The sequence below is a fragment of the Amphiura filiformis genome, chromosome 4 (genome assembly GCF_039555335.1).
Source record: "Amphiura filiformis chromosome 4, Afil_fr2py, whole genome shotgun sequence".
NCBI lineage: Eukaryota > Metazoa > Echinodermata > Ophiuroidea > Amphilepidida > Amphiuridae > Amphiura > Amphiura filiformis.
In genome coordinates, this window is record NC_092631.1 from 11770816 (window position 1) to 11784178 (window position 13363).

General features: G+C 40.8%; 1 protein-coding gene across 2 annotated transcripts in view; it reads left to right on the forward strand.

The window, feature by feature from the left end:
* The window catches only part of LOC140150544 (rap guanine nucleotide exchange factor 4-like), a 234827-nt gene that overhangs the window by 193804 nt on the left and 27660 nt on the right, over positions 1–13363 (forward strand). For both annotated transcript variants that reach the window (XM_072172576.1, XM_072172577.1), the window contains 3 exons: positions 337–560; positions 2241–2347; positions 7556–7717. In XM_072172576.1, the coding sequence (XP_072028677.1) occupies positions 337–560; positions 2241–2347; positions 7556–7717 (493 nt within the window). The remainder of the gene's footprint in view (positions 1–336; positions 561–2240; positions 2348–7555; positions 7718–13363) is intronic.

A 13363-nucleotide genomic window follows, 5' to 3' on the forward strand; every position in this document is an offset into this window, starting at 1 on the left:
GGGTTCAAACCATTCAATTTTATATCAAACTTGGGCCATAGGTACACTCTAGGAACTTTCATTTAATAGACAGTGGTGTTCAAGGTCACACACAAATGTCAAAGGTCATTTGAGGGCATGTTGTGTAATGTAGTGGTCTCATATCTTAGGACGACCTATCTGGGACCGCCGTACCTATTTTTATACATTTCTAAAATTAGTTGAAGTGGACAACTTGCATGTATTTCAAGTGCTTTGTATGTTTATAGGTGATTTTATGACGTACCACTTCCACCATACCTGTGATACATGTACCACTGCCTTACCCCCAAAAACCCTTTTTATTTGTTGATGCAGTGTTCAACCAAGGAGATGAAGGTAAATCGTGGTACATCATCCTGAAAGGGTCAGTGAATGTTGTCATCTATGGCAAAGGTGTTGTGTGTACCTTACATGAGGGGGATGATTTTGGCAAACTGGCACTTGTTAATGACTCCCCTAGGGCTGCATCTATAGTGCTACGTGAAGACAACTGTCATTTCTTGAGGGTTGATAAGGAGGACTTTAACCGTATACTCAGGGTAAGTATGCTTCTGCTCAACTTGTTAACCATTTTGGATGCTGCAGGGTCAACATGTTATTCAGCTCTTAACTCCCTGAGCACTACCTGCCAATCTAACATTGCCTCTGATTGGTCATTTATGTGATATCTTCACTTTAATCACCAATCAGAATGGAGCTTTGCAAATAATTCACCCCAATTGTTTTGTGTGGTGAAATTATTCTAACAATGTTGCTGATTGGTCCAATTGATAATGAAAACTTCTTTTTGACCAATAGGCAGGTAGTTCTCATAGGGTTAAACTGCCCATACCATTATTCCTGATCACAGAAATTATTGAACTTGTCATGCTTCAATATGGGATTATAAGTAAGCAATGACCACTCATGTGAATAATGACAATTATTGTTATTGATTATCACATGTTTTGACCTCCTCCAATTTCACGCAAAAAAAGAACCCAATGAGACTTCTTTCAATGGATACAAGGTAATTGGATTTTACTGCAACATTCCAATCTTGGATTGCTTAAATGTATGCTGCAACATCAATATTTGGGACCATTGCAACAAATGAGGTGTCATAATACACAAAAATAAACTTTGCTACCATTGCTTGTTACAAATTTGCCATTTGATTGCATAGTTTGGAATAATGGTAATTCATTCAGGGGGGTAGTTACTTTTTTGATGTGTTTAAAAGGCGGAATTAAAAAAACTAGTTTGCATCTGTCAAACTGCAGCATCACCAGTGATTGGTTAGTAAGAAGGGTGGTGCTAGAGAGGTGCTTTCCCTAATAATGCAAACACTTAAATCTAGTTTCTTTATATCTGACTTTTACTACAGAATAAGTTTTAGTGTTTGGTTTTTATCCCCCTGGTTTTAGCCATGAGGGGGATATGGCGATAGTGTATTCCTTCTGTATGTATGTATGTGTATTTGGTTAGGTTTTGCCTTCCGACTATTTTCTCGGAAACTTGGTGGGTGGGTGCATCTTGACCCTAACAGAACAGGTTTGTATTGGTTAGTGGGTCAAGGTCACTGAGGTCATCCAGAGGTCATCTGAGGTCAAATTTTGTCAAAACTGTCGTATGGGCATGAAACTTGGTGGGTACAGTCAACATTTAAAGCCAAATTTTTGGAAGGTCATTTCGAGGTCACCAGTGAGGTCAAATTAGTAAAAAGTGTCGGATGGGCATGAAACTTGGTGGGTACAGTGTACATTTAGAGCCAAATTTTTGGAAGGTCATTTCGGGGTCACCAGGGATCATCTGAGGTACAAGTTTACTGACCGCCCAGCCAGGCAGATCATGTGGTTCGAGAACCGCCTATTTTTAAAAGTGGGTTCCAGTCAGTGTTTGTACAATGACAAAAGACTTGTTTTAAAAGAAAACAAAAGTCATCAATAAATTATTGCATTATGAGTCTTTAGAGCTTCTTACTATACAATATTTTTCACCCTGATGTGACAGTGATGTCAACACGTTGAGGAAGCTTTGTGGCATCCTTAAGTGCATGTGCGGGCACGCCAGCGCTTTGAGCGTCCGCTAGCTACTTGAAGCTGCGCCTAATGAAATGCACACTGACATCACAGCCACATCCCGGTGAAAAATGGTATAGAAAATATGTTTTGAATTTGTGAATTTGGACATTAACTTTGTTTCTTTTTCTTTTTTGCCATTTTAACTGCATTGTGTAGGATGTAGAAGCTAACACAGTCAGGTTAAAAGAGCATGGTCAAGATGTATTGGTGCTTGAAAAAATACCAGCAAAACATGACCATGGAACACTTGGTGCACATTTTAAGTAAGTATAGCCATATTTTTGCATTTTGGGAAATCTAAATCTTTTGCAAACGAAAAACAAAACAATTTCATCAACACCAGTGCGCATGTATGAAAACTCTCTCAATACTAATAGCATATATGATAACATCAAGCTAAATGAATCTGCAGGAGTGTTGAGATGAGCACAGGTGTTGATGTCTATGGTTTGGTTTCATTGAGATGAGCACAGGTGTTGATGTCTAGTATGGTTTGGTTTCATTGAGATGAGCACAGGTGTTGATGTCTATGATTTGGTTTCATTGAGATGAGCACAGGTGTTGATGTCTATGGGTTTGGTTTCATTGAGATGAGCACAGGTGTTGATGTGTATGGTTTGGTTTCATTGAGATGAGCACAGGTGTTGATGTGTATGGTTTGGTTTCATTGAGATGAGCACAGGTGTTGATGTGTATGGATTGGTTTGGTTTCATTGAGATGAGCACAGGTGTTGATGTGTATGGTTTGGTTTCATTGAGATGAGCACAGGTGTTGATATCTATGATTTGGTTTCATTAACATGAGCACAGGTGTTGATGTCTATGGTTAGGTTTCATTGAGATGAGCACAGGTGTTGATGTGTATGGTTTGGTTTCATTGAGATGAGCACATGTGTTGATGTCTATGGGTTTGGTTTCATTGAGATGAGCACAGGTATTGATGTCTATGGGGTTGGTTTCATTGAGATGAGCACATGTGTTGATGTCTATGGTTTGGTTTCATTGAGATGAGCACATGTGTTGATGTGTATGGTTTGGTTTCATTGAGATGAGCACAGGTGTTGATGTGTATGGTTTAGTTTCATTGAGATGAGCACAGGTGTTGATGTGTATGGTTTGGTTTCATTGAGATGAGCACAGATGTTGATGTATATGGTCGAATCCAACCAAAAGTGTCCACGGGCCAAAAATAAAAGTCCGAAATAAAAATGTCTCCACAATTTTTCCTTTTGCCCATTGATTGATGACATATTGGCCTTATAGGAACCAAAAGTGCCATTACTAATCTTGAAAAATAAATCCAGGACGTGTGATAGTAAATGTGATATCAAAACCCAATGTTACCTACGAATACCACTAGGATGCTTTCACTATCGCAATACTAATCAACCTAAAACAAATGGAATATTCCCATTAACGCTTTTTTCGTGTAATGTAGACCACAGGGTGTCAGGAAAATGCTAGCTCAACCAGAAAATATTTGTTTTATTTTTATAACGCGATCAATATGATCTTAGTCAATTTATGCTAGTTTATTTTTGAAAATGAAGTTTAGGTCAGTTTCTGTATTTTATTTATCAAATGAGTATGAATAAATTTACACATTGTATAAGGACGAGTAGGATATATGTTTTCAAGAATATTAGGAATTATAAGCATACACCTAACGCTTTATACAATGAAAAGGTGAACAAACCTGGGTATTCGTAGGTAACATGAGCGATTTAACAATATCTATATTGAGTTTAGAGGTTTAAAGTTTGCTATTATGGTAATGAATTAATAAAATGGTAGTTTTAGATCTCTTTCAGATGGTACGTCCAAATGAATAAATGCTATTACCTTAGATCAAAATTTTTTTGATGCTTTTAGCAAGATTTTGACCACTTCATTTTGATATACAAGTAGTTAATCAACAATTTTACATAATAAATAATTGTTGAATGAATCCGTATATGGGTAATAATAGTGTCCTGGGGTACCGCGTAAAGTTTTTGACAATTAATTTCCATTGGTAGCGACACTTCATTACACATGTCATGTATTATGCTGTATTCGTAAGTAACATTTCAGTATTTGTAGTTAAGAATTAGACTTTTGGTGGATATCCCAATCAAAACTTCATTTTATAAAGCACTTTGAATATATCATTTTCTTTATGTGCGTTTATTGATACTTTAGACCCTATCATGTATTAATAATGTCGGTTCACAGCGGTTGAAAGAGTATTGAAGTAAGAAACAAAGGCACTAAAGTGACTTTAATTTGCTTAATTGCACACAACTCGCTTAAAACCGTTATTGCAGACTTGTGAAGTCCATCTTGGAGTCAGTTACGTCTTGTGGCCTTTCGTTTGAGGGCAACTACAATTAGCTTTATACCAGGGTCCATCATTATGTTGTCTAGATCATGAGACAATGAGAACAGTCGTTTTTCCATGGTATTCGTAGGTAACCTTAGCGAAAACGTCAAAAGTTACCTTCGAATAAATCAATTTGGACACAAATTACTCAGACACCAGAAGGTCGGTAAACATTTAAAATGAAGCACACATGACAGTTGACAAATCCAAGTATTTACCCCCTTCTAATCTTCTTTGAATCTGAATTTTCTTTCAAATGAGCAGACCGTCGTCTATTTCAGTACATATTTTTCAACAATTAAGCCGTATTCAGTTTTGCATGGTGGGCATGTATGTGAATTCGCAACTTTCATTGACATATGATTTGATAGCAAACATACAGGCCTTCGTTATGTACCAATATGGGCATTGGCATGAATGGCGGTGTTTCACAATACTGTCATGATGTCAAATTGTATTCGTAGGTAACATTCGGTTACCGAAATTTACCTACGAATACTTGCTTTTATTGTTGACATCTCAGAAATATTTAAACGCAGGCTATTGAAACTTGGTAGAAATAAAGAGTGTATTACCCTGCACCTATTGCTTAACTATTGTTTACTATTCTCTCACTTTGTGGAAATGACACAGCTTTTAACATGTATTCGGAGGTAATGCATATTTTTACCAAACCTACCTTTGTGCCATTTAGAATTTCTGGCAGCTAAACACAATAATAAAGATGCCTGAATGCAATGCATTTCAGTATTGGACATATCAAAGCTTGTATCAATTGCGCATTTATTAGTGATTTCCATTTTTTAAAGATATATCTAGTGCTATGAAAAATTGTATTCGTAGGTAATGTAAAAAATACCACTCAAAAAATGATCACAAAAAATTCATAATTATGTACAAATATGTGAAAAATTGAACAGGCAATCTTTTGAATACACGCCTTTCAGGAAATCAATTTAGATTCAATCCAATGACTACTTTTCATAACTGATTTAGACGTTTTTAAAAATACTTAAAGAAATATTTTGAAAAAATGGGTAAAAATAGCATGTTTTGGGGTCTCTGTGTCTAAGTTTTTCACAGAAGGGGGTCTTATTATATATGGCGCGAAGCGTATGATCAAGACGAATAAACACAATACAAAAATGAATGCCAATTGATTAATACTTTTAAGTTATGGCCCTGAACATGCCGTGTACACTTTTTGTTGGATTCGACCATATGGTTTGGTTTCATTGAGATGAGCACAGGTGTTGTTGTCTATGGTTTGGTTTCATTGAGATGACCATAGGTGTTGATGTGTATGGTTATGTTTCATTGAGATGAGCACAGGTGTTGATATCTATGATTTGGTTTCATTGAGATGAGCACAGGTGTTGATGTGTATGGTTTGGTTTCATTGAGATGAGCACAGGTGTTGATATCTATGATTTGGTTTCATTGAGATGAGCACAGGTGTTGATGTCTATGGTTAGGTTTCATTGAGATGAGCACAGGTGTTGATGTCTATGATTTGGTTTCATTGAGATGAGCACATGTGTTGATGTCTATGGGTTTGGTTTCATTGAGATGAGCACAGGTGTTGATATCTATGGTTTGGTTTCATTGAGATGAGCACAGGTGTTGATGTGTATGGTTTGGTTTCATTGAGATGAGCACAGGTGTTGATGTGTATGGTTTGGTTTCATTGAGATGAGCACAGGTGTTGATATCTATGATTCGGTTTCATTGAGATGAGCACAGGTGTTGATGTCTATGGGGTTGGTTTCATTGAGATGAGCACAGGTGTTGATGTCTATGGTTTGGTTTCATTGAGATGAGCACAGGTGTTGATGTGTATGGTTTGGTTTCATTGAGACGAGCACAGGTGTTGATGTGTATGGTTTGGTTTCATTGAGATGAGCACAGGTGTTGATGTGTATGGTTTGGTTTCATTGACATGAGCACAGGTTTTGATGTCTATGGGTTTGGTTTCATTGAGATGAGCACAGGTGTTGATGTGTATGGTTTGGTTTCATTGAGATGAGCACAGGTGTTGATGTGTATGGTTTGGTTTCATTGAGATGAGCACAGGTGTTGATATCTATGATTTGGTTTCATTAAGATGAGCACAGGTGTTGATATCTATGATTTGGTTTCATTGAGATGAGCACAGGTGTTGATGTCTATGGTTAGGTTTCATTGAGATGAGCACAGGTGTTGATGTGTATGGTTTGGTTTCATTGAGATTAGCACATGTGTTGATGTCTATGGGTTTGGTTTCATTGAGATGAGCACAGGTGTTGATGTCTATGGGGTTGGTTTCATTGAGATGAGCACAGGTGTTGATATCTATGGTTTGGTTTCATTGAGATGAGCACAGGTGTTGATGTGTATGGTTTGGTTGCATTGAGATGAGCACAGGTGTTGATATCTATGATTTGGTTTCATTAAGATGAGCACAGGTGTTGATGTCTATGGGGTTGGTTTCATTGAGATGAGCACAGGTGTTGATGTCTATGGGGTTGGTTTCATTGAGATGAGCACAGGTGTTGATGTCTATGGTTAGGTTTCATTGAGATGAGCACAGGTGTTGATGTGTATGGTTTGGTTTCATTGAGATGAGCACAGGTGTTGATGTGTATGGTTTGGTTTCATTGAGATGAGCACAGGTGTTGATGTCTATGGTTTGGTTTCATTTCCAATGGATTTGGGGATTTACAAAATGATCTTGATTCAACATGCATAAAGGCTTATTCATTGCATTGAACACATGTCAATTGCTATTAGTGGACTCTCTGTATCATCTCTGATTACTATTATGTTATACTAATCAATCAGATGCTCAGATCTGATGAAGTCCTCCGATGATATTGAGGATATGTTAGTAAGTAAAAACTTTGGTTTTGTCAAGCAAAAATTACCAATTTATTTGAAGTACAAACCTGATGAATCTATTCACCAAAGCGAACCTCTTATCTATTCAGTTAACATTAGGCTGGCCTTAGACTTCATTTGCTATCTGTCACTTGTATTTACTCAAGTAATGATATCTATCAAAAGCTTACATTGTATTTCTTTTGAGTACAGTTTCAAACACATTTTCATGTTATGTCCATCTTTTTTTCAGGTATTCTGTTATGGCTGGTACTCCAGATAAGATGTTAGAGCATATACTAGAGACACGCATAAATAGCAGAGTTGATGAGACGGACACTTTTATCGAAGACTTCCTACTCACACATATGGTGTTTATGCCAAGTCTGCAATTGTGCCCTCAACTTCTCAACCAATATCCTTCACATATTTTGATGTATTATATTTTAGTTCTGCACTAGTAGACAGTAATAGACAAATAGGATGCATCAGGGAATGGTGTAATATGTGACTGTACACCACGAATGAGCCGTAAATTCCTCCCCTGGTCAATTTTGTTTTATTTCGTGTTTAGAAAATATATATCATAAGCTTTAAAATGGTATATCATTTGGCTTCAAACGATATCCAGAAGCGGGGTTATGGTTTGTCAAACTTTGCTCCTTTAACAAAATGGTAACACATTTCTGGTAATAAATATCAAACAGTCATAATTGGTGGTCATTTAAAATCATCCCAAGTCAATGAGGTTCAGCTTTGCAACCCACCACTTAACAGGATTTAGCCAAAGCAAACAAAGACTAGAGCTATTAAGAATTTTATAGACATCTAAGGTAGAAGCTTATTATCCTCTTCAACAATAGGATTACTGATTGGTTTAAAAGGTGTTTGACTATCCAAATCAGATGCATGTCGCGCCAACTTGAGGTACTGATGAATACGACCTTCATGCACAATTTACACTAACTCAGAAAACAATGTAGGATAGTTACGGCTCATTAGTGCTGTACGGTCACATATGTACCTTCTTTGATGTTGAGGTATGTCTCTATAGGCCTGCAGGCAGGATCTTAACCCCCTGGACACTACTGGTCTCATCTAACAGCATTTCTGATTGGTTGATAACTTGAAATGCTCAAGTCAATTGCCAATAATGACCAGGCTTTAAACTATTTATGGTCAAACTTGCATTTGCAGATGATCTTAGTAATGCCCTCCTTGATTGGTTCAAAATTGGACACAATGTTCATTTTGGCCAATCGGCAGGTAGTTATCATGGGGTTAAATCAATAATGTTGCCCTCTGCAGTCAATTAATATTCAGGGTGTTTTATATTTATCTTGGGTTTAAGAGTATCAGGACTTGGCCATAGTAAGGTCAAAAACAATGGGGCAGTTATCAAGAATTTGTAGGGCTGGAATAAATAAGGTTTTGTGTCTAAACTGATCTGATATCATGTTCCCCACACACATTGGATTGATGCTGCACGTTTGCTAGAGCCAAATTGCACAAGTTCAATTTTATTTTATTTATTTCTTCTTTTTTTTACATTTTTTCCAAATTTGGCAGGAAATTGGCTGTAAATTTAATGTTCAATTTCAACTTTTTTTCTGACCACACATCAACTTCAAAATTGTAACGCTAAAAAAATGTAGCCTATATTCCAGCTAGCACAGCCGGAATACTTCCAAGGTCAGAGTTTAAATATTGCTATATGTAGCCTAGATCCCGTACACAGTGTATGGAATGACGGTGTCCCTGCTATTCAGAGCAAGTAACCTAGATCCTGTACACAGTGTACGCAATGACGGTGTCCCTGCTACTCAGAGCAAGTTACCTAGATCCTGTACACAGTGTACGCAATGACGGTGTCCCTGCTATTCAGAGCAAGTAACCTAGATCCTGTACACAGTGTACGCAATGACGGTGTCCCTGCTATTCAGAGCAAGTAACCTAGATCCTGTACACAGTGTACGCAATGACGGTGTCCCTGCTACTCAGAGCAAGTTACCTAGATCCTGTACACAGTGTACGCAATGACGGTGTCCCTACTATTCAGAGCAAGTAACCTAGATCCTGTACACAGTGTACGCAGTGACGGTGTCCCTGCTACTCAGAGCAAGTTACCTAGATCCTGTACACAGTGTACGCAGTGACGGTGTCCCTGCTATTCAGAGCAAGTAACCTAGATCCTGTACACAGTGTACGCAATGACTGTGTCCCTGCTACTCAGAGCAAGTAACCTAGATCCTGTACACAGTGTACGCAGTGACGGTGTCCCTGCTATTCAGAGCAAGTAACCTAGATCCTGTACACAGTGTACGCAATGACGGTGTCCCTGCTATTCAGAGCAAGTAACCTAGATCCTGTACACAGTGTACGCAATGACGGTGTCCCTGCTATTCAGAGCAAGTTACCTAGATCCTGTACACAGTGTACGCAGTGACGGTGTCCCTGCTATTCAGAGCAAGTAACCTAGATCCTGTACACAGTGTACGCAGTGACGGTGTCCCTGCTATTCAGAGCAAGTAACCTAGATCCTGTACACAGTGTACGCAGTGACGGTGTCCCTGCTATTCAGAGCAAGTAACCTAGATCCTGTACACAGTGTACGCAATGACGGTGTCCCTGCTATTCAGAGCAAGTAACCTAGATCCTGTACACAGTGTACGCAGTGACGGTGTCCCTGCTATTCAGAGCAAGTAACCTAGATCCTGTACACAGTGTACGCAATGACTGTGTCCCTGCTACTCAGAGCAAGTAACCTAGATCCTGTACACAGTGTACGCAGTGACGGTGTCCCTGCTATTCAGAGCAAGTAACCTAGATCCTGTACACAGTGTACGCAATGACGGTGTCCCTGCTACTCAGAGCAAGTAACCTAGATCCTGTACACAGTGTACGCAATGACGGTGTCCCTGCTACTCAGAGCAAGTAACCTAGATCCTGTACACAGTGTACGCAATGACGGTGTCCCTGCTATTCAGAGCAAGTAACCTAGATCCTGTACACAGTGTACGCAATGACGGTGTCCCTGCTACTCAGAGCAAGTAACCTAGATCCTGTACACAGTGTACGCAATGACAGTGTCCCTGCTACTCAGAGCAAGTAACCCCAGATCCTGTACACAGTGTACGCAATGACGGTGTCCCTGCTATTCAGAGCAAGTTACCTAGATCCTGTACACAGTGTACGCAATGACGGTGTCCCTGCTATTCAGAGCAAGTAACCTAGATCCTGTACACAGTGTACGCAATGACGGTGTCCCTGCTATTCAGAGCAAGTAACCTAGATCCTGTACACAGTGTACACAATGACGGTGTCCCTGCTACTCAGAGCAAGTAACCTAGATCCTGTACACAGTGTACTCAATGACAGTGTCCCTGCTATTCAGAGCAAGTTACCTAGATCCTGTACACAGTGTACGCAATGACGGTGTCCCTGCTACTCAGAGCAAGTAACCTAGATCCTGTACGCAGTGACGGTGTCCCTGCTATTCAGAGCAAGTTACCTAGATCCTGTACACAGTGTACGCAATGACGGTGTCCCTGCTACTCAGAGCAAGTAACCTAGATCCTGTACACAGTGTACGCAGTGACGGTGTCCCTGCTATTCAGAGCAAGTAACCTAGATCCTGTACACAGTGTACGCAATGACGGTGTCCCTGCTACTCAGAGCAAGTAACCTAGATCCTGTACACAGTGTACGCAATGACGGTGTCCCTGCTATTCAGAGCAAGTTACCTAGATCCTGTACACAGTGTACGCAAGGACGGTGTCCCTGCTACTCAGAGCAAGTAACCTAGATCCTGTACACAGTGTACGCAATGACGGTGTCCCTGCTATTCAGAGCAAGTTACCTAGATCCTGTACACAGTGTACGCAGTGACGGTGTCCCTGCTATTCAGAGCAAGTAACCTAGATCCTGTACACAGTGTACGCAATGACGGTGTCCCTGCTATTCAGAGCAAGTTACCTAGATCCTGTACACAGTGTACGCAGTGACGGTGTCCCTGCTATTCAGAGCAAGTAACCTAGATCCTGTACACAGTGTACGCAATGACGGTGTCCCTGCTATTCAGAGCAAGTTACCTAGATCCTGTACACAGTGTACGCAATGACGGTGTCCCTGCTATTCAGAGCAAGTTACCTAGATCCTGTACACAGTGTACGCAATGACGGTGTCCCTGCTATTCAGAGCAAGTAACCTAGATCCTGTACACAGTGTACGCAATGACGGTGTCCCTGCTACTCAGAGCAAGTAACCTAGATCCTGTACACAGTGTACGCAATGACGGTGTCCCTGCTACTCAGAGCAAGTAACCTAGATCCTGTACACAGTGTACGCAATGACGGTGTCCCTGCTATTCAGAGCAAGTTACCTAGATCCTGTACACAGTGTACGCAATGACGGTGTCCCTGCTATTCAGAGCAAGTAACCTAGATCCTGTACACAGTGTACGCAATGACGGTGTCCCTGCTATTCAGAGCAAGTAACCTAGATCCTGTACACAGTGTACGCAATGACGGTGTCCCTGCTACTCAGAGCAAGTAACCTAGATCCTGTACACAGTGTACTCAATGACAGTGTCCCTGCTATTCAGAGCAAGTAACCTAGATCCTGTACACAGTGTACGCAATGACGGTGTCCCTGCTATTCAGAGCAAGTTACCTAGATCCTGTACACAGTGTACGCAGTGACGGTGTCCCTGCTATTCAGAGCAAGTAACCTAGATCCTGTACACAGTGTACGCAATGACGGTGTCCCTGCTACTCAGAGCAAGTTATCTAGATCCTGTACACAGTGTACGCAATGACGGTGTCCCTGCTATTTAGAGCAAGTTACCTAGATCCTGTACACAGTGTACGCAATGACGGTGTCCCTGCTACTCAGAGCAAGTTATCTAGATCCTGTACACAGTGTACGCAATGACGGTGTCCCTGCTATTTAGAGCAAGTTACCTAGATCCTGTACACAGTGTACGCAGTGACGGTGTCCCTGCTATTCAGAGCAAGTAACCTAGATCCTGTACACAGTGTACGCAATGACGGTGTCCCTGCTACTCAGAGCAAGTTATCTAGATCCCTGTACACAGTGTACGCAATGACGGTGTCCCTGCTATTTAGAGCAAGTTACCTAGATCCTGTACACAGTGTACGCAGTGACGGTGTCCCTGCTATTCAGAGCAAGTAACCTAGATCCTGTACACAGTGTACGCAATGACGGTGTCCCTGCTATTCAGAGCAAGTAACCTAGATCCTGTACACAGTGTACTCAATGACAGTGTCCCTGCTACTCAGAGCAAGTAACCTAGATCCTGTACACAGTGTACGCAATGACGGTGTCCCTGCTATTCAGAGCAAGTTACCTAGATCCTGTACACAGTGTACGCAGTGACGGTGTCCCTGCTATTCAGAGCAAGTAACCTAGATCCTGTACACAGTGTACGCAATGACGGTGTCCCTGCTACTCAGAGCAAGTAACCTAGATCCTGTACACAGTGTACTCAATGACAGTGTCCCTGCTATTCAGAGCAAGTAACCTAGATCCTGTACACAGTGTACGCAATGACGGTGTCCCTGCTATTCAGAGCAAGTTACCTAGATCCTGTACACAGTGTACGCAGTGACGGTGTCCCTGCTATTCAGAGCAAGTAACCTAGATCCTGTACACAGTGTACGCAATGACGGTGTCCCTGCTACTCAGAGCAAGTTATCTAGATCCTGTACACAGTGTACGCAATGACGGTGTCCCTGCTATTTAGAGCAAGTTACCTAGATCCTGTACACAGTGTACGCAGTGACGGTGTCCCTGCTATTCAGAGCAAGTAACCTAGATCCTGTACACAGTGTACGCAATGACGGTGTCCCTGCTATTCAGAGCAAGTAACCTAGATCCTGTACACAGTGTACTCAATGACAGTGTCCCTGCTACTCAGAGCAAGTAACCTAGATCCTGTACACAGTGTACGCAATGACGGTGTCCCTGCTACTCAGAGCAAGTAACCTAGATCCTGTACACAGTGTACTCAATGACAGTGTCCCTGCTATTCAGAGCAAGT